Source organism: Notothenia coriiceps, unplaced genomic scaffold (genome assembly GCF_000735185.1).
Source record: "Notothenia coriiceps isolate Sejong01 unplaced genomic scaffold, NC01 NC01_scaffold00018250, whole genome shotgun sequence".
NCBI classification, from domain to species: Eukaryota; Metazoa; Chordata; class Actinopteri; order Perciformes; family Nototheniidae; genus Notothenia; species Notothenia coriiceps.
This window is the reverse complement of record NW_011350951.1, coordinates 202,060-224,334: the sequence shown is the minus strand read 5'-3', so window position 1 is coordinate 224,334 and position 22,275 is coordinate 202,060. Positions and strand designations below refer to the sequence as shown.

At 39.7% G+C, this 22,275-nt stretch overlaps 2 protein-coding genes across 4 annotated transcripts; one reads left to right on the top strand and one right to left on the bottom strand.

Annotated features, from left to right (window-relative positions):
• Positions 1–772: 772 nt before the first annotated feature.
• On the bottom strand, positions 773–5,259 carry wdr77 (WD repeat domain 77). The gene is made up of 10 exons (XM_010777534.1): positions 4,874–5,259; positions 4,300–4,485; positions 4,073–4,214; positions 3,611–3,660; positions 3,270–3,340; positions 2,993–3,050; positions 2,098–2,166; positions 1,905–2,013; positions 1,757–1,825; positions 773–1,268 (listed from the first exon to the last, which is right to left on the bottom strand). Exons 1-10 carry the CDS (start codon positions 4,980–4,982, stop codon positions 1,121–1,123), a joined length of 1,011 nt encoding a protein of 336 aa, XP_010775836.1. The 5' UTR covers positions 4,983–5,259; the 3' UTR covers positions 773–1,120.
• Positions 5,260–7,227: 1,968 nt separating this feature from the next.
• LOC104950931 (protein polybromo-1) lies at positions 7,228–21,829 on the top strand. 3 transcript variants are annotated; one of them, XM_010777532.1, is made up of 29 exons: positions 7,548–7,664; positions 9,017–9,166; positions 9,299–9,396; positions 10,377–10,524; positions 10,629–10,781; positions 11,519–11,635; positions 11,717–11,785; positions 11,864–11,962; positions 12,049–12,134; positions 12,211–12,296; positions 12,400–12,616; positions 14,233–14,374; positions 14,466–14,560; positions 14,636–14,915; positions 15,014–15,119; positions 15,220–15,859; positions 15,961–16,172; positions 16,280–16,465; positions 16,623–16,780; positions 16,876–17,127; positions 17,207–17,352; positions 17,695–17,852; positions 17,963–18,146; positions 18,377–18,578; positions 18,670–18,871; positions 18,976–19,044; positions 20,414–20,466; positions 21,005–21,218; positions 21,424–21,829. In XM_010777532.1, exons 1-29 carry the CDS (start codon positions 7,653–7,655, stop codon positions 21,585–21,587), a joined length of 4,698 nt encoding a protein of 1,565 aa, XP_010775834.1. In that variant the 5' UTR covers positions 7,548–7,652; the 3' UTR covers positions 21,588–21,829. The 3 variants fall into 3 exon arrangements, with proteins under 3 accessions (XP_010775835.1, XP_010775834.1, XP_010775832.1); XM_010777533.1 differs by lacking the exon at positions 7,548–7,664 and adding an exon at positions 7,228–7,313 and having other exon boundaries at positions 9,017–9,067; positions 14,466–14,915; XM_010777530.1 differs by lacking the exon at positions 7,548–7,664 and having other exon boundaries at positions 14,466–14,915.
• Positions 21,830–22,275: the final 446 nt, after the last annotated feature.

The window sequence follows — 22,275 nt, the reverse complement described above, 5'->3', positions numbered from 1 at the left end:
CTGCTTTTGAGTTTGCATATGAAAAAAACTGGTAGACAGAACAGTGGATAATATAGTAATTGGAGATTAAGGATTCAAACATAACATTTTTAACCTAAAATATGTTAAATCTCTTTTTTCATTCTCCGTCTTAAGCTAGTAAAGTTCTTTCAATATTCTTCTCATTGCAATTGTTAGTATTAAGCCATTTGTTAAATGAATTGCATCTTCATATTTATATGTTGGCTCAAACTTAACTTTGTAAAGGCAATGAAAGATATTTAATATAAAAAGGTGGTCAGATTTTGGTCAAGTCTTTTCTTCACTTTCGCCACAAAACATGGAGCTGGTGTCATGTGAATAAGAGCATCTCAGACCGGCTTATGTCAGACCACAGATTAGCAATGAGAGCCAATGACCTGCCACTCACTTTGAAAACATGTAATCTTGTTAACTTCTGAGCTACTCGCCCACACAACACACTACCCTCATTTGACACACCTGTTCATTTGGGATTTTAGTGCCTTTTCCATTAAAAAAGCATTATATTAAAGATGTCTTATTCTCAATAACTTGTGTCATGTATTATACGAGGGCTTATTTTATAGCATATTAGTATCTTTTTGGATCATTACAAATCAAACACTTCATGTTTCTTTCAGTATGCAGTTAATGGCTAAATATTAGTTATAATATGGTATAATCCTCAAACACATTGTTTAAGTCTTCATCCCCACAACTGTTCCTTCCTAAAGTCTTGCTGATGTCCACATGTAGTAGATAAAAAGGAAAAAGAAAGAAGTGTCAAATGCTCTTGGTTTTACATCAGGACGTTACCTTTAATGTAAAATTATGCAAATACAAATGGGTTGCCTTAAGTGTAATTACACATGGAAATGCTATACAGTATGAAGGAAGTGGATAGAGACAGCCATTATAGAGAAACTATTGCTCTACCAGGTCGGGATCAGCAGAGCAATAGTCCAAATATTCAGCAATTATCTGGAGTACTAAATGACAATTACAAACTTTAATCGATATTGCCTGACGTTTTAGACACGCATGGACGCCCCCTTAAAAAAATAGGGGGGTAAGTACTCATCTTGATACATGCTCTTTCCAAGGTATGTGAGCATTGGGTTTAAGAGGAAGAGTTTAGGGCTTTAGCGGCCGGATCCACCGTGTGGTGAAGCACGAGGTGATCCCAGCCTACGGTTGTAAGGGTGTTGGAGCCATCGTGGAGCCAACAAACACCTTTGACAAAGTCCTGGTGCCGCCGATCTCTAAGTCTAAAGAGGAAGAAGAAATGATTACTTAAAACTGGGCAGTAATTCCATATCACAATCTTGAGATAGAAATAACATCGTCTTAATCAATAATAACAAGCAAATACTACATTAACATTTTTCATGTGATCTGATATAAATTACTTTGAGAGAGTGTCATTTAAAGATTGTGGTTTTTGCTTTTACATCCCATTAAAAGGACCAATGATTACCAAGCATGACCAAACAATTCCCCTGCATTTCTCATAGTATCCGCTGGAAGGTTTTTTCTCTATAATTCCACTAAAACTTGTTGATTTTGCACTTCAATTCCTAATTACTTAATTTAACACTCATACTAATTCACACAGGCAAATACAATTATTGTTATGTAGACATCTAAACTGGGATAGAACATTTTGGACAAATTGCAAAGCCCCATAATTATGTATTTTTAATTGATTACATTTTTTTGATTGACTTAATTCTTAGTATGAAGTTAAAGAACTCACATTTCTTCCAGGTTGGAGTTCATGACAGCAAGGGAACAATCATCACTTATGGAGGCTAGCAGGGGGGTACTGGGAGGGGAACAAATTTGTTAAAACTTTGTAGAGGAGCAACATAAGAGCTAATAAAACTGTTAGAAATCAGAGTTACCTGTGTGTAGAGAAGGCCAGCCCATTAACTCCGCGGCTGTGAACGCTCACTAACTGGGCCGGCTCTGTTCCCAGGAAGTCCTTCATGGTCACTCTACCCAGCGCATCACCTGAGGCACAATAAAAAGGATCAGAACCACAGAGGCTGCCAAATAAATGTCTCATTCAATCAGTAACCTGCTGCTGGAACTTACCAAATGCAATGGTGCTCCTGTGGTGGGGGTGCCAGACGACAGTGGTAGGGGAGCAGATTGACTCGACATCTGAGACAAACACAAAATCGACAATGGAATATGCATTATATCAAAAATTGCTTAAGATGTACTTCCATTAATTAAGCTGGACAGACTATTATAATGCATTTCAACTGCGTACGGTACAACTCTACTCAGCACGACTTGGTCTTTTCGGTTTTCCGTTAAGGGAAAGTTATAGAAAGTACCTAGTACTTTTTTTGGTACCGCCTCGATCAAGGTTCCAAGCATGCTGAGCGTATATCCAATCTGATATAACTGTAAATTAATTAAAAACTCTCCCATCGATAGGTTTGATAACAAAAAACCTTGCGCCTCTTGCTTATCAGTGAGAATGATAATGTAAGACATTATTAGGATGAGATATAGTAGCTTTTAGACTGAGAATATATAAAAAGGTAGTTGGATAGCTAAATGTTTGATTAAATAGTACAGCAAAAAAGTCACTTTCACACATTCCCTGATCTTGACAGAGATATGCTCAGACAGAGTGCCCAGAGTGTGAGTGGGTGAACTATTAAGTACAAACCGCAGATTTTAAGAAATAGCAGCCTAGGAAACTATGCCAAGCACGAGAAAACATTTGAAGTAAGTTTGAATGGTACCAAAAGTGAGTCGAGTCGAGCAATGACAATATGGCATTAGACTTAGGGATCAATAGACGCCAGACGAAGGCTTGTTAGCTCAGCCAGACAACATGGACTATCTAGATTGTTAGACATTTGTCTGTCAGCGATACTATTTTCCATTGTAGCACCAACAAAAAATCCTGTTTCGTCAATAACCTGTCAAAAATATCAGGAGCTGTTTTTTCAAACTGGGACGTGTTGCTCACCTATTCTTGAGGCTGGTTTGTCTGGCTTCCTCCTGTCCCACATCAGCACACGGCCATCCTGAGGGAAAGCCGATAACAACAGGTTGAGTTTGACTGAAGACAAGTTTAGACATGAAATGATCTCTCTGCACTTCATTAATGCAGGACTTTAATTCACAGCATTAATAGTATCATAACAAAAGATGAAACATCATGCTCAAGATGTAGTTTAGGCAGACAATGTTTGTTAGGTGTTGTGTTCACAACAATATGTCCCAACTGAAGATCAGTATCATACCTGACCACAGGAGACGAAGATAGACTCATCTGTCGGACTGCAGGCAACACAACTGACTGGCTGCGTGTGCCCTGGAGGAAGAAAAAAGTGGGGACAGGTATGGCTTTTACCATCTTTATGAATGAACATTTCCTTTTTTTAAATTAGGGCTGTCATTTTTTAATTGTTTTATTACTGGTCACATGGACACAACTACACGTCCGTCTTGTTATACAATGAAACTTCTTGTATTTCAGAGAAAAGCAAACAGTTAACAGTTCTTAAAAACTAACTGAACATTATTTTCAAATAACATTTCTAGTATATAGATTTCTGAGAGCAGTTTTGAGATGTTCCTTTACCATGGTAGGTAGTAAGGGCCATATCCTGAGTGAGATCCCAGACTTTAATTCTGCAGTGAACAACAGGGGAAGAGATGCATTGTTATTAGAGCTGCAACAACAATAAGCACCAATTATTTTTGAAAATGTGTTAAATGTTTATTTAAATGTTATTGCAAAAATGTCAGAAAATGCTTTTCAATATCGAGATGCCTTCTCTTTTATCCGTTTCATATCATATTTAACTGAATAACGTTTTGGGTAAAAAAAGACATTTAAAAAAGACATAACCAATGATTAGTCTAGAAAATACTATACAGATGAATGAATAATACAAAATAATTGTTACAGGCAGACCTTATTGTGTTAAGAAAGTGAGAGAAAAACAGTGAAAAAAATCCTAATGCCAAAGTTTTACAGATCATCAGTCAACATGTTTCTGTTCTGGATGTGTGCGTGTACTTAGAAAAAATGATGTCTCACCGACAGTCCATGCTTCCAGTGACAGCACCACTTCCTCCACTGATTGGGCTCACTGTTGTGACAATGTGGTCATGCTCATGTTTGGTGAAGCGATTCACTAGCAGGCGTTCATCCTCTGCTAATTCCCAGAGCTCCAAGGCACCTGAGAAGGAACCAATTCAATGAACTCTAGTTAAGCACGTTAAGACGATTGCTTGATTCGTAACTGCTGCAAATGTTTTTCTTACCTGAGTCTGATGCAACAAGAATACCCTTTTCTGATACCCATTTGACATCTGTGACTCCAGCCTCAGTTTGCACACCAGCTTTGCAGAGTCCCTCATTGGGGGCCTGCTCAGGGTCGCTGTAGATCCAAACAGATCCCTGCCAGTTTCTGCCAGAGAGGCTAGAGGCACCGAGCAGGAGAGTGCCATCTGTGAAGAGAGCCAATAAGGAAAAACATTACAAAAAAGAAAAAAAAAACATAATTCTAGGCCACAGACAAATAAAATGACTTGTTAACAGTCACTATGTTCAAAAATGGCTAGCCTCCAATTCACAGAGTAGTTAATATTCAAGCTTTACATTGCAATGGGTTTCTCAATAACGAGCCACCTGCAACCACTTATAAAGAATCTCGCTGACCTAAAAAAAAAAACATTCATTAAAAACAATGAAATGTATATTGTTTATACACCTAATCACGAGGAGAGGGAAGCCTTCATATCAGTGCATACGCACATATACTCAATAATAATAATAATAACTACGTAGCGGCCCCACGTGTTTACCGGTGTACATTTCAACTAGCTTGCCTCTCACCTGCTCTGTACTGCGCGCAGCTCAGATGCTTCTCCATGCACGCTGGAGCATTGGGAGATATGTTCCAACAGTTCTCCTTGATCATGCTAGTATCTACTGCACTTTTCATTCAGGCTACGCACTTTTTTCAAATGACTACAGCTATAGTTTTCCAAACCAATTTAGCACGATTTTAACGTTAGCTAGCTAGCTGTTACAGTTTGACTGAGGACCGGGTTCGTCTTTGGTTGAGTTAGGAAAGGTAACTAACAAGTTAGCTTGCTTTAGCTGAATATTGCTTCAGATTTGGTTCAAACAATGAATGAACGACTGAACAGCAACCATTAATGTATGCAACACATGGGAGCGATGAACAGACACTTCCTGGTCTCTTCTTCTTCTTTGGTGATTTGCGACAGTTTTCTTCCACAATTATGTATTACTGCCACCTGCAGGTTTAACATTTTTCTCATGTCTTAATTTTCAAGCTGTCTTTATGAAATGCTCTGTCTCCTCTCCTCACTCTGATATATGTTTCGAAAGTTGTCTGCTACCTTCCCTATTTTCTATAACCGTGCCATACGTTTTTTTTGTCCTGCATAAATGTCCTGCATGATAAAGATATACTCTCTCAGACTAATGGCATAGATTTCCACAACCCATTCAATGTTTTCTAATTATACTACATTAGAACTATACTATAAATAGGTTGTGCTGTATCATTGAAGTCCTAGTATTCCTGCAAGTTCCGTATGCATCATAATCCTTTATTGTTGGTTAAACCTCTGCTTTACTTAATGGTAGTGGTATTTCAGATAATTATTATTTTTCAAAACACTTGCATACAGAATTATATAAAGATGACACCTCATTCTCCTCATTCTATCTCTTCATTCCCTTCCACCCCTCGCAGGAATATTCAATTTCCTATGGTCTATGTATCAAATGAAAACCTTTTGCTTGCTTACTTTCCAGACCTAATGCTGACCATAGCATCCCAACCTGGTCCCAACCTTGCAAGAGGCTGTCACCAAACTTTACGGATGTGTAGTTGAGATAAAAAATAAGGTCATGTTTGATTAGGCGTTGTGTCTGGTGTGTGTTATTGTTTTTATTGATACAAAAGGTAATCTCTAAAAAATGTGGTATAACCGGCCCTGTGGGAGTGGCGATCATGAATCATCTTTAAGGATGTGCAAATGAATGAAAGAAACATGTCTTTCTCTTTCAACCCTTGGTGATTGTCTCCTTTAATGTGCATGCTTCTTTCTTTTTGCCCACCACAGTAGCATTGATTTATTATCTCTATACAGGCTGTAGTTTTTCTTCCTTTTCTTCTCCAGCTTCATGTTGGCAGACAGGAAACCTGCATAAGTGCATCATGCATTTCTGAAAATAATTGTTTGACTTTTCTATTCCTCTACTATTGCGCTTTTAAACATGGCAATACAGCTTGTAAACTGCTGACAAAACTTCAAACATTCACCTCACACCCAATTAGACATTTCAGAAGGGACTGGGAGTATAAGGGAGAGAAGCAATGAAGATAGCCTTTAATCTCTTCTTAACCATTTCCTTGACTCTTTAGTAATTTCTTCTGACGAAGCAACACATTTCGATTAGTGTAAAGAACGTTATCTCATATCCTCATGATCGCCCAATATTTGTGGCTTGAATATATCTTCCATTCTGGTCAACTTCAGAAATCATTAAAAGGAAACCAGGATTGCAAATTGTTATAACCAGGATGAGTTTGGTGATATGGCCACAGTAACTGGGTCCATGAAACCTTATAACATGAGGTAGAAAGACATAATATATATACCCAACTGCAACTGCAACTAACATCAAAGATTTGAAATACATGCAAAAAGCTGTCTGTTCTGTGCTGTCATACATGGGAAAAAAAGCAGATATTTGATAATGGTGAAGGAGGGAGAACAGCTTGCAGATTATGTATTATGATATGATAAAAACTAATTATTTGGAAATGACTCGTTGTAGCTGATGTTCTAATATAAAGCAGGTAAGAGAAGTAAAATCATAGCTTGTACAAAGTCTATGGTCGACACAAAGATGTTTAATGGCGAGGTGTCAAGTTGAATTGAACTAACAGGAAGTCTGATAAACTCATTGGGCCATCAGCAATGTCATAGATTACACGCTTTATTTTTCAACAGTACAATTGTTTCTTTATGCTAAAGTTATACCATTATGCGAATATATATCAAACAAATACCCTATTAGAGTTATAATAGGTAAAATAATCTTTAAAATCCTGTAAAACGCGTTTATAACTTCAAGGAAATCATACACGCTTTTAATCTGAAGGTGAAGAACCGGAAGTGGCTGTTGGAATTGTCGCAGCCTTCACACTTGTGTCTCTCGGTCTAAAATCGATGAGTGATTGGCTTTCTTGTTTATTAAAGATATTGTGAGTCTAGTAACGTGCTCCCTGAAGGTAAGCACACCATAATGTCAAGTGGTAACACTAGAATATGTTCTATAAGGTGTCGTAGTCTCACTTTGTGTTAGCTTTGTAACGTTAGACGTTGTCACAGTGATGCCTTTGTCTGACTGTCTGAAGTGTTCAAAGCTAACCGTTATTTGTAGCTAACGTTAGCTGTTCTGAGGTAGTACCTGTGTGAGTGACAGGTCGGCAGGTCTGTGTGCTAGCTTACTGCTGATGTGTGTGCACACCGGACTGCAGGCTGTACGCAGACAGATGACATTAGGATTAACCTTTTACCACTCACTATTATGAGTCAAACCTCCAGACAGGCCAGTATCATTAGTGTAAATGTCATTCCAGGTGATAATAAGGATCTAGGGTTGTTGTCATCTTTTCTAATTGAACAATTCATAGCATTACACCTATTAGTGGACGAGATGGCTTGTTGAAAAACACCCCTGGCTTGCTTATTCCTGTTTTCCATTTGCTAGAAGAATTGTACTGTATGTCCAGCTGTCTCAAGTTCAAGATTTAATTGGGGGTCAAAGTTCATTTGGGGAGACATGAAAGACTCTTCATGGATGACATGTGGATGTCTCCCCCACTCTTGAACCCATAGACTTGAACCTGCTTCTAATGCGTATAATTTAAGCCTTTATGATGGGGTATTCTGTGACTTTAAATAAAGACACTTCAACTTCACTGTAATATTCCGAGGTACTTCTCGATTTCTAATATGTAAAAAAAATTAAAGCTGAAAAGTACTTTACCAGTATAACTTATTTTGAACTATCTCTTTGTGTCTTTATCTTATTCTGTTTACACTAAATGTTTATCCTTGTGTATGCTTTGTATTCTGGTGTTAAAGTTTCTCTGATGAAATGTTATGTTTAGTTTCAGTTTATGAACAAAACAGAAATACATACAATACTGAGATAGGGCTGCTCGATTATGGCAAAAATCATAATCTCGATTATTTGGGTCAATAATTGATAAAACGATTATCCATTCTTTGAAAACATCCATTTATTGAATTATGTATTAAAAAGAAAATCGTTTTATTTTGTTTTCATAATCGTTGCAAGCCAAAATCGTAATTGCGATTAAAATACGATTAATTGAGCAGCCCTATACTGAGACATTATGGACATATGTGATACAATTACAGAAGCTTGGGATAGGGTATGTGAATTGTATTATTAATGCTATATTGTTAATATAGCATTGATAAGATTAACAATATATAAGGTAACAATATAACAAAAGCGACACATGGCAAGAAGTATAGTATATTTGCATTATTTCAAATAATACATATAGAGATTATAATCTTCATTGGGCCTATTCTAATAAACGTTAAATAATGAAATGAATGAAGCAAATATTCATTAAGAAAAGCTTCTGGCAGCTCTATAGTTATATAAGCTTTAAAGTCACGTCTTACCCAGATTTGGCATTATATAATTTTAAGTAATGTTTAATCAGAATCAGGAATGGCACTCTTGAAATGAATTATTCTGTATTACTGTATGTGGCATTGATGGCAGCGCTGTCAGGATGTGTAACTGACTGCTTCAGAGCCCAGCAAGTCTTAGTAGTCTCTATAGTGTGTACATGCTGTTTGGATACTGTTGGAAAATGGGTATGTTATGTTATAGCTCTAATGTAAGATTACACCTGTCCAGTGATACTCTACTTGCTTTATACCTCAGGGGTTCGTCATGGCCTTGAAAAGGAGAAGGGCGACATCCCCCTCTAGCAGTGTGAGTGGAGGAGATTTTGACGATAACCAGTCTTCATCTCTAGTGTCTTCAATTGGGAGAAAGAGGAGAAGGACCTCAAACATTCCTACCGTTGATCCTGTAAATTAACAAATCATTTCAGTTTCAGTTTCTCTTTTTCAAACTGATTTCTACATATTAATACTTCAATACATGTAGTTGATATGCGGAAGGATGCAGACATTTATCAGTGTTTATTTATTTTCCCTGCAGATTGCTGTCTGTCATGAACTGTACAACACCATCAGAGATTACAAGGATGATCAGGGTAGGATGTTGTGTGAGCTTTTCATCAGAGCACCCAAACGAAGGTGAGGAAACAAATCATTAGATATGTGCATATTCAATTACTTCCTAAACTTCCCTTAAAGGTCCCATGTCATGCTTTTCCGGTTATTACCCGTCCCCTTGTGTGTTATGTAGCTTTTTATGCATATAAACGGTCTGCAAAGTCACAAACCCTCAAAGTACACCGTGTAGCGAGTAAAACTCTAACACAGAAAAGACCTGTCTATGCTGCCCCAGAACGCCTCGTTGTTGGAGATTTTTCTTTTTCCATTTTCTTCTTCCGGGTACCAAGTGACGTAAGGGTCTAAGTGACGTAACGGCTACGCACACACACACACTCACTCAGCCTTATCTTTTCTCAGCCGCAGCTCCGCGGATTTCTCAGCCTGTACTCAGCCTGAGACAGCAAGACACAGCGAAACTCAGCCTGAGCACACACACAAACTCACAGCCAGGCTACGAGTGTGTGTGTGTGTGTGTGTGTGCTCAGGCTGAGTTCAGGCTGAGTTTCGCTGTGTCTCGCTGTCTCGCAGACCCCACGCAGCAACCAGGAAACGGCACCAGTAATCCGGCTCACGCTGTCCGCTCCTCGCAGCAGCGAGCCTCACAACGTCCCGCCAACACGGCACCCAGACCCCACGCAGCATTCTCATCTGTTTGTCATTACTGGTGTCTTTTTCTGGTTGCTAACAAACGCCATTGTAACACATCATCACTGAAGTTCCGCTGTAACGGTGGTGGACTCATCAGAACAGAGTGGGCGAGCTGACCAATCAGAGCACACTCCAACAAGCCGTTTAGGACAGAGAGTGAATACACATACTATACAGAGATGCTGTATGAGAAACCAATGTGATTTTGGAAAATTGAACAAAGTAAATCTATTCTAGTAGACTTCAACAATGGAATTATGATCAGTAGAAATGGCCATGACATGGGACCTTTAACATGAATTAAACATAACTGTGTTCAATTAAAATGTACAAACCCCTTTTCATTACAGGAATCAACCGGACTATTATCATGTGGTGTCTCAGCCCATTGACATGATGAAGATCCAGCAGAAATTAAAGATGGAGGAGTATGATGATGTTGAACAACTCACTAGTGACTTTCAACTGTTGTTCAACAATGCAAAAACATACTACAAGGTAAGAAAAAAACAATCAAATATATAATAATAAAACATTTCTGATTGTAGGCAGGAAAGGACGATTGTGCACCGACATGAATATGTGTTGTTGTGTCTATATAGTCGGACAGTCCTGAGTACAGAGCAGCCTGTAAACTTTGGGACCTTTACCTGAGAACCAAGAACGAATTTGTTCAGCGAGGCGAATATGATGATGATGATGAAGAAGATGGATACTTAGCACATCACAACCCCGGAGGGTCCACTGAGGATGAGGTGACATACACATGACTGATAACACGTATTTATTATTATTCTTAATTTAGCAAATACTGCTGACTATATTCATATTTAGTTAAAAATCAGTATTTCTGATCTGTTTAATCAAATTACAATATCTTAATTGTTATGTCTATTATGCTGGTGTTTTCAAACATGGACATAGCCACCATGATTGAACCGTTAGTTTGTGAATGTTTTAAATCCTCAGGTTGGCCTTTTTGCCATCGTCCTCTAATCTAGTTTTAACTGGAATTTATTTGTTTTCTGACCAAATAATAAAACTGTGCTATACATTTCTACTTTATCATGGTTGACGGGTCACTGTGGTTGCGACTTGGTCATAGTTTACAAAATAAAAATGATTGTGTATTTAAGAAGACATGAAAGTAGTCACTGGAATCCTAAACGTCACAGCTGTATGTCTATTGAAGTAAAACATAATTTGAGAAGTAGGGTCATTTTATCATAGATTTCTACACAATTGGACATCTTTTGCAACCACTGGAGTTCCACCTGCTGGTCATTTGAATAAATGCAAGTACAATGCACAAGATTGGCTTCACTTTTCTATCTTGAGGGGCTATGTCCACTTCTTTATACAGTCTATGCATACAACACAACTGGGTGGTTTGGTATACATCATTGGAAGTTTGCTTTAATTTGCATGGTCAAATACACATTAAAAGCGATGTAGTACCTACCTAAATGTTGTAACCACCTGTATGTGACAGAGTGCACCCACCTGCTTGAAAGAAGTCCTCGAGCAGCTCCTTGATGCCATGGTGTCTCACACTGAGCCCACAGGCCGCCTGGTCAGCGAGCTGTTTCAGAAGCTACCCTCCAAAATGGTACAAGCACCTCAGTATGACTTTAATTATCAGTAAAATGTTGGACTCTGCTTTGATACGTAGTTTGCCTTTTTCATTTAGCAATACCCAGATTATTATGCCATCATTAAGGAACCAATAGATCTGAAAATTGTGGCTCAGAAGATCCAGGTATGCTGTTACATCTTCTACATTAAATATGCAAACATTTGAATGATGAAAATGTCCAATACATATCTTTTATTTTAGTTGAATCACTACAGGAGCGTTAGTGCCATGGCTAAAGATATAGATTTGCTGGTCAAGAATGCCAAAACGTATAATGAGCCTGGATCGCAAGTGTTTAAGGTAAGTGTGTACATCAGAATATCATTGGTGCTAAATGTAATTTTCAGTGTTTGCCTGGATACCTAAGAGCTCTCCTATGTTCCTAGGATGCAAACACCATCAAAAAGATGTTCTCACAAAAGAAGTCTGAGATGGAGCACGGAGAGCCAATCAAGTCCAGCATTCGTATCAGGTAAATAGGAGACCACTCTCAGACTAAAGTGGAAAAAAGTCATGTTAACTTCACAACTCTTTTTCTCTGGCTCTAGGAATAGAAGGTCTGCCCTGGGTGACCGCCTCTCAGCGATCACCATGGCTCTCGAGTATGAAAGTGATGAGGAAGGCATTCTCTCCGGTACTTCTTTACCTCTATATCTTACATTCATCATGAAGATCCTCTGTACAACAAATGGTGATTAAATGTCATTGTTTATTTATCTCTAATACCATTTCCTCAGGGTCCGTCCACTATGATGAGGGTGAGTCTGAAGCAGAGAGTATGACCTTTAACATGGACATGAGTAATCCCATCTTCCAGCTGTATGAGGCGGTGCGAGGGGCCAGGAACAGCCAGGGCCAGCTGATCTCTGAGCCGTTCCTGCAGCTGCCCTCCAGGAAGGACTACCCCGACTACTACCACCAGATCAACCAGCCCATCTGCCTCCATCTGATCAAGTATGACAGAACTAGTAGTGATCTACGTTTGCATGTTTTTTTTTAGGTCTTTGTCCCCAAGGACCAGACATTTTTTACAACATTAAAAACTGTTCCATTTTGTGCCACAGTGATGCCACCCCCTGAGTTCAACACAGATATGCTTTGACATGTTATTCTTTTAAATTGAAGTATATTGAAAAATAATTACATTTTCATTTCCATTTCAAAGTTAAGTTTAAGCAGAAAGGCTATTAGTGTAATGTGCTCTATTAAAGTGGACCTATCATGCTATATTTGAACAATATAGTGTAGGACCATACCTACAGGACTGTCTCAGAAAATTAGAATATTGTGATAAAGTTCTTTATTTTCTGTATTGCAATTAAAAAAACAAAAATGTCATACATTCTGGATTCATTACAAATCAACTGAAATATTGCAAGCCTTTTATTATTTTAATATTGCTGATTATGGCATACAGCTTAAGAAAACTCAAAAATCCTATCTCAAAAAATTAGAATAGTTCCTCAGACCAAGTAAAAAAAAAAGATTTATAACAGCAAAACACAATCAAACATTTGAAAATGTCCATTAATGCACTCAGTACTTGGTTGGGAATCCTTTTGCACGGATTACTGCATCAATGCGGCGTGGCATGGAGGCAATCAGCCTGTGGCATTGCTGAGNGCGATTAATTAATTACAAAGCCTGTAATTAATTAGATTACTTTTTTTAATCGAGTCCCGGCCCTAGTTTTTTTTAATAATGATGCACTTCATAGTGCCAGTCAATCGTTTTGTATTTCTTGTCTNATCATGCAAAATGCACTTTTGTACGTCTTTTAAACACGAATATGTGTCCCCGGTGTTCCAGGGAACTCACCAAGTGTCAGAAAACACAACCCTCTCTATTTTCCTCTATACCCAAATCTCTTAAAAAGGAATAGAGAGGGTTGTGTTTTCTGACACTTGGTGAGTTCCCTGGAACACCGGGGACACATATTCGTGTTTAAAAGACGTACAAAAGTGCATTTTGCATGATAGGTCCCCTTATTAATGCACTTAGATGCACTAACTTAGATATTTCTTAGTTTACATTTGAAATTGATTTGCAAAAGAAGCACATTAATATTGTTGTAAGTAATATTCCTAGTTTGCATGTAAATATAGATCTGTTTATCCATCAATTTACATTTGACTACCCTTTAAAATGTCCTAAGAAAGTATATAAGTTACTAAAAAAAAAACTAGTACTTCTTTATATAATTGTAGATACTGTGAATTCAGTCTCATATTACATCTACCGGAAAAATTAATATCTCACATCAAGCAATTTGTTCAATACATGCATTTATTTTAATGGGACATTTTAGTTACAATATTATAGAAAAAAGTCCCTTTTAAACAAAAATGGGAAATTTCTCAAGCTTTTCAAACATTTCTTGAATCAAATCCCATTCTCCCTCTGCTCCATCTTTTCTAATTCATGCTTTAATCACTGATTTGTTTCATTTTGTTTTACCAACCTTCTCTTTTTTTTTATGTTCTACCCCTACGGCATCACACATACTCACTGTACAGTACAGTTTTTCTGTGCCTTCCTTTCCAAATGTGAGAGCCCGTAATTCCCCACAGGAACAAGATGAAGAACAACGAATATGAGAGTGTGGAGCATATCGACTCTGATCTGATGCGGATGTTTGAGAATGCCAAACGCTACAATGTTCCTCACTCCTCCATCTACAAGCGTGCTCTCAAACTCCAACACATTCAGCAGGTGAGTCCCAACGCACACTTTTGACCGGCTACTTTCATATTCAAGAGGCATTATAGCCACTTGTTTCATAAATCACCTGTTATCTGTTTAGATGAAGAGAAAAGAGCTCTTACAGAGAGATGATGATGATGGAGACAGCATGCTCTCCTCTGCAACGTCTGACACCAGCAGCACAAAAAGAAAAAGGTTTGCACTGTTACCTAATCAAATCTCTGAAGTGTGTGGAGGTGTATCGACAGTTGATCCGCAATTTGTTTCCAGTCACAAGAAGAATACGAAGACAAACCGAATGAAAACTCTTTTTGCCTCCGTGGCCGAGGCGCGAGAAGCTGGCACTGGTCGGAGACTTTGTGACCTCTTCATGGTCAAGCCCTCGAAGAAGGACTATCCCGACTACTACAAGGTCATCCTGGAGCCAATGGACCTCAGGACCATTGAGCACAACATCCGCTCAGACAAGTACATGACCGAAGAAGCAATGATGGAAGAGATGAAGCTGATGTTCCGCAATGCTCGACACTACAATGAAGAAGGCTCTCGGGTAAGATCTGTTAGATATTTGTATCTAGTTAACAGCAAGTCAAATTAACTTCATCCAGGAACTAGGAGCTCCTCGTGATGACTGTTGTTGTTTTCAAGGTCTTCAACGATGCTGACGTCCTAGAGAAGATTATGAAAGACAGACGCAAGGATCTTGGGCCAGCAACAGATGAGGATGACATGACGTCTCCAAAGTTGAAAATAAGTACTTAACTTTGTCAATCAGATTTACTTGCCTTTATTGAATGAAATCCAAGCTATGGTGTGAGATTGTTTTCATCAACATTGACTTTATTTGATTTCAGGAAAGAACAGCATTACTCTGAAGAAGTCCAAGTACTTAACACCCTTGCAGCAGAAGCTGAATGAGCTCTATGAGGCTGTCAAGAACTTCACAGATAAGCGGGGCCGTCGCCTCAGCACAATATTCCTGCGGCTGCCGTCTCGGGCCGAGCTGCCTGACTACTACATCGCTATCAAGAAACCTGTGGACATGGAGAAGATCAAGAGCCACATGCTGGCTAACAAGTACCAGGATGTGGATGCACTGGTGGAGGACTTGGTGCTCATGTTCAACAATGCCTGTACTTACAACGAGCCTGAGTCTCTGATTTACCGCGACGCCCTCATGCTGCACAGAGTGCTGCTGGAGACCAGGCGGGACCTGGAGGGGGGGGATGACGGCCATGTGCCGGATGTACCACGCCTCATTCAGGAACTTGTCCGCAGCCTCTTTGTTTCCGTGCTCGGTCACCAAGATGACGAGGGCCGTTGCTACAGCGATTCACTCGCGGAGATACCTGCCGTAGATCCCGCAAATCCTGAGAAGCCACCACGGAACTTTGAGATTATCAGGACTAATGTAGATCGAGGGCGTTATAAGAGGCTGGATGTGTTTCAGGACCACATGTTTGAAGTGCTGGAAAAGGCCAGACGGTTGAATAGGTGAGGAGCTGCTGTCTTTTCCTATTTAATGCTTTGTTTTTGTGGTAGGATTATGTATTCAAAGAAAGCTTACATTTATTCATACGCTATGTTTATTACAGGACCGATTCCGAGATCTTCGAAGACGCTGTGGAGCTGCAGCAGTTCTTCATCCGGATCAGAGACGAGCTGTGTAAGAACGGAGAGATCTTGATGTCTCCTGCCCTCAGCTACACCTCCAAACATCTGCATAGTGATGTGGAGAAGGAAAAGAAAGAGAAGCTCCCCAAGGAGTTTGAGGAGGACAAAATCAAGAGGGAAGAGGAAAAAAGGGGTATGATGATAAACACATTTGAAAGGTCACAGTATTTGAAGTTCTGTCATACATTGTCTTAGCATATAGTGTGGCGTTATCTTATTGTGTCACCTCTAAATCCCCAGAAGCTGAGAAGAGAGAGGACTCAGTTGGAGGATCATGGCAGTCTAACCTGCAGCGCACTTACAGTCAGGACTGCAGCTTCAAAGACAGCATGTACCACGTGGGAGACTATGTGTATGTGGAGCCTGCAGAGCCTAACCTCCAGCCTCACATCATCTACATTGAACGCCTTTGGCAAGACGACACTGGTCAGTCTCATTATTGCACAATAATGAGATGTTTTAATTACAAAAATCATGACAATAGTTGTTTGTGACCTGCAGCATATTCAGTTAGTGTTTCTGTTCAATAAGACTAATCCTTTTTAATCAGACGTTATTCTGTTTCCCCATCTAATACATGCAGGTGAGAAGTGGCTTTATGGCTGCTGGTTCTACAGACCAAACGAAACATTTCATCTGGCCACAAGGAAGTTCTTGCAGAAGGAAGTTTTTAAAAGTGACTATTACAACAAAGCTCCTGTCAGCAAGATTCTGGGCAAATGTGTGGTCATGTTTGTAAAGGTAAATACTCTTTTTCCTATGTTTGTTAGGTTGGTTTGAACTGTTTCGATGTGTTTTCAGTGTTAATTCAATATTTATGGTGTGTTGGTTTGAAGGAGTACTTCAAACTTCATCCAGAAGGCTTCAGAGCTGACGATGTTTATGTCTGTGAGTCGCGCTACTCTGCCAAGTCCAAGTCCTTCAAGAAGATCAAGATGTGGACCATGCCCCCGAGCTCAGTGCGGTTTGTTCCCAGAGAGGTCCCCTTACCTGTCGTCCGTGTGGCCTCCATGTTTGCTCCCAAACAAGAGGAGAAACCTCCCGAGGTGGTGGATGAAATCAAAATGACAGACGGTATTGTAGACAAGGTAAATACCCTTTATATTCCTCTTCCCAATGACAGAAAATAAAGAAGGCTACTGGCAGGTTAACTACTTGTGTTTGCAGGAGAGGGAGGATGTTCCCATGGATATGACCAATGGGGAGCCGGGGTGTCAGTACTACGAGCAGCTCTGCTACAACAACCTGTTGCTGAAAGTCGGAGACTGTGTTTACATTAGTTCACATGGACTAGTGCGCCACCGAGTGGGCAGGTAGAGTAAATATATACAACTTCAACTTCAACATAATATTCTGCAAAAACACTTGTCTGGCAGACATTCAATCCCATAACTCAGACAAGAAACGGTAGATTGTAGCCATATTTTCCATTTAGTTGAATACTGAAATGATAACCCTAAACATGTGTTAAACTGGAATATTTAATACCAATACCACCATATATATACCAATATATGAATCACTTCCATTTTTACAAAAAAACATTTCATACTTTCATAGTCTGGACAGACATGGTTGTAAACTGGAACTTGAGTGGTTGCTGCAGGCAACAACCCGACGAAGGTCATTCTAGTTTTTGTATCTATATTGAACAGGATTGAGAAAATGTGGATGCGAGATGGAGCAGGCTACTTCTTTGGTCCAATCTTCATCCATCCAGAGGAAACGGAGCACGAGCCAACAAAAATGTTCTACAAGAAGGAAGTGTTCCTTAGCAACCTTGAGGAGACTTGCCCTATGACCTGCGTCATCGGTAACATGTTGCACAAATACCGCTTTGTTTTCATAGATCCTGCAGTGTAGGACGTCTCAGTTATGTAGTTGATAGAGACCGTGTACTGAGACAGCTGTCTTGTTTCCCAGGGAAGTGTGTGGTGTCGTCCTTCAAAGACTACCTCTCCTGCCGGCCAACTGAAGTGCCTGAAGAGAACGTGCTGCTCTGTGAGAGCCGCTACATCGAGAGTGAGAAGCAGATGAAGAAGTTCAAGGGCCTTAAGCGCTTCTCACTCTCTGGGAAAGTGGTGGAGGATGAAATCTACTATTTTAGGTGAAAAACGTTTGATTTAACTTGAATTAGCAATAATTATGCACAAAAATGACTCGGTAGTTATGCACTTATACAGAAACAAGTGTTGGCGGCATCAAGTCCTTGATTGTCTATGCTTGGTGCAGTGGTGCACAGTTTAATTAAAGAATAACTTATTCTTCCTAAAGGAGGGAGTCATTTGAAAAAAGGTTATTAATCCGGTAAATATTGTTTTCTGATGTCTTATACAGGAAGCTCATCGTGCCCCAGAAGGAGCCCTCCCCTCTGCTGGACAAAAAAATTGAGAAACTGGAGGCCAAGTTTGCTGATATGACAGATGAGGAGCTAGAGGATCTTGGGGATGATGATGGCGAGCTAGGGGACCGGTCTCACTCTCGGAGGCACTCTTTCATGTCTAGTGACATGGATACCATGCCTTACACTCCTCTGCAGGTCAGGGTGGAAGAGTTACAAATGTTAATATTCTATGAAAACATGCTGTTAGCATTCATGTAAAGACACTTTGAACTGTGTTCGCTTGCAGTCCACACCAAAATCCGTAAAGGGCCTTCCAAAGAAGGAGGGCTCCAAGCGGAAGATCAACATGAGTGGCTACATCCTGTTCAGCAGTGAGATGCGGGCGGTCATCAAAGCCCGGAACCCAGACTTCTCCTTCGGGGAGCTCAGCCGCCTCGTCGGCACAGAGTGGAGGAACCTCGAGGGTTCCAGGAAAGCAGATTATGAAGGTGGGGGGGACTTGTTTGATTCTATTCTTCACCTAGATGTTTGTGTTTCAAGACTTGTGAACCGTATGAAATGAACACTTTTGCTGGTCTTTATTGCTTTGCAGAGCGAGCAGCTAAATTGGCAGAGCAGCAGGAGCGGGACAGGGCCCATCATCAGACGTCGCCTAGAGCAGGTACACCAGTAGGGGCACTGATGGGTGCGGGTCCCTCCCCCAATCCCCATGGGGATGCTAAATCAGAGCATGAAGCCTGTGTCAGGTAACCCCTCATAGATGCAGAGGGATCACTTAAAGGCTGGAATAAGAAGCTTAACTGCCAGATGTTTTGTCATTTGTTACAAGTTTCCTAATCACACCCATGCCTGCATGTGTCCTGATTTAATTATATGTTGTCTCTAACATCGTTTAACTTATTTATAAGCCCAAACCTTGAGTGTTGTACAGTACTTTGTATTATTAACATCATGATAGAATCCATATATCTGTATTTTAATGCAGAACATGAAGCTTAAGGTTGCTGTCCACTGTTTGAGGATTGGGACTTAAAGAGCCTGTGTGTAGTATTTAGGGGAATATATTAGCAGATTGAATTTGTTAAAATGTGTGGTAATGCAGACCACAGGCTGAATTAGGTCGTTTCTAAAGAAGGGTCATTTTAGACCTTATTTTAAGGTCCTGGAAGACACCACAAAATGAACACGGTTTAATGATGGCTCATTGCAGTCTTGAAAATGGAGGGGTTAGCAGCAGGGTGTTCACTTCAATTCAAATCTGCAACAAAAAACTAGCTGTTTCCAAATTCTACACACTGCCCTTTAAAAATGAATAAGTGCTTGACAATAGTGCATGCAAACAAAACGGTATTCATTATGCACATTTAACTTTTGTGCCTTTTTATTTCAGTTCAAAAACATCATAATGCTCTGTTGATTGAATGAAAGCATCTATATTAACATGTTTCTGCATGCTTGGTAGTGCAAGTAGTTGGTGCATGTCTAACTGATGCATGTTGCTGTCTTGTGTTACTACTGTCCCTTCCTAAGAAGGTATGATGGGTGCATATAGGTCAGCTATGATGCAGGGATACGGTGAAGGCATGGTTAGTATGACTGGCATGCCACCACATCACATGGGGGTGCCTGTCTTTCCCCAACATCTCCTGCCCGTTATGCCTGGGTTTCCTGGAAGGCCGTACTTTGGTAAGAGTGCTGTCATAGCAACCCGACCTGCCACGCAGTTGCTTCCTGTCTGCCAATCTCACATGCTGGAGGGGCTACCTGTACCAATAGGCTGAGGTCCTGAAATCACTAGTCAGTTGAGAGATAACATCCTCAACTGGGGCTCAGCTATTTGTCCTGCTCAATATCATAAACCTGATATATTTGAGTTAAAATATTAATAATTGGCATTCCTTATTGTTCTAGTCTATATTAAAATGGCACTGGTTAATTTCAGAAATTGAATTTAGTATTTGTAATTTAAACCAACATCAAATGGCCTGCTGCACTTCTTGACAGTGTCTTGATGTTGAATATCCCCACAGGTGTCAATGGCCCGGGAGGTGGTCATGGAGCAGGAAACATTCAAGGATCTCAGGTAATCTGTAACGCTCTGTAAACAGGCAACCATATGGAAAAGTGGAGCATAGCTCTGATTGTAAGCCCTTTCCCCATTCCCCAAGTATTTTATTCAGTAATATTCTTCATAAACACAGTATTGATATTGTCAGAAGTATGCCTGAATCATAGAACATTGAAACAGTTCACACATCATTTTAAACCCTGCAAAAATATTACTATTATATTCCTATCATATCTCTGTCTGGGATTAGAAACATACATTAAACTTAAAATACTGCACTAGTTAAAGAAACATAATACACACATTACCATACAGTGTTGTTTGAGAGTTATTGTTTTGAATCATTAAAGAAGCATTCAAATGATTGTTATGTATTTAAATATGTGGACCCTGGTAGAAAACGTTGTGCTTGAAGCCCTAATCAACAGAACATGTAAAAACCACTATGTGATGCATTTGAAGATTTTCTGACACCCGTTGCAGATTGGGACTTCAATGATCTCAAGATGATAATGAAAATGTAATCCTGTATGAATGCCAATATTTTCATTAGATGGGTTCGATTGGCCAAGGGCAGCAGGCTCCCCCACCGTACCCAGGACAAGGCCAGATGGGACAGCCTGCGCACCAGCAGCCCTCCACCCCCATGTTCGTGTCCCCACCAGCCAAATCTCAGCGGCTGCTCCACTCTGAGGCATACCTCAGATACATCGAGGGCCTGACTGCAGAGTCCTCTACCATCAGCAAGTGGGACCACGCTCTTTCAGGTTAGTCTTGTTTTTTGATTACAAGTGATTAAAGTCACACTAGACATGCACTTAAATACATATTTTGTTCAACTCCATAAACCTTGAACAGAATATAGTACATCAACATCATATTCAGTAACCCTAAAATGTTATTAATACATTAATGTAGAATGGTAAATATTCTAAGATGTATAATCTTAATGTTTTATTTGTGTACTTACAGTTCAAAAACAAGATGTGCGCCTCTCTAAAGAGCAGGAGAGCAGACTGCCATCCCACTGGCTGAAGAGTAAGGGGGCCCACAAGACAATGGCAGATGCACTTTGGCGACTCCGTGACCTGATGCTGCGAGACACCTTAAACATACGCCAGACGCACAACCTGTAGCATGCCCGTATGCTGAGCCTCTGTCTGCTGTTCCTGTGAGACAGGCAGGGGGCAAGCTCACTAAAAGTTTTAAGTTTGTGTTGTTGTTTAAAAATGTGTTTGTAGTTTTAAAAGCTCACTGTGTTTGAAGCTGTTTTTTGTTTTACATTTCAGATGTATTGTTCTAAGTGCATTATTGTTAATGGTTGTCATTCTGTGATGAATGCCTTTATGCTTTCATGATTAAAATGTGAAGAGCTCAATGTGGCTGTATTCATTCACTTAGTATGACCAACTGTACGAGGATACAGAATTTAACATGGATAGTTTTAAATCCAGTTTACAACACAAACACTCACTGACATACCACTCATTTATTTTTGGTAGTTTAGAATACAAAGGTAATAAACAAACAGTCAAACAATATTGTACACACAATATTACATACAAAGTAAATAAATAATGAAATACACATTGCAAAAATAAACAAGAGAATACACAGTGCAAAGAATAATGCGGGAGGGCATCCACAGGGCGAGCGCAAAAACTGCATGTACAAGGTGTTACAGAATAGACCACCCTAATATTATTTTAAAAAGACAAGACAACCCATATGAAAACATTGTACTGTTTTACTTAAACTGTATTGGATTTATTTCCCCAGAAGGTTATTTGTTTTCACAACTAACTAAACATACAGATAGCAACA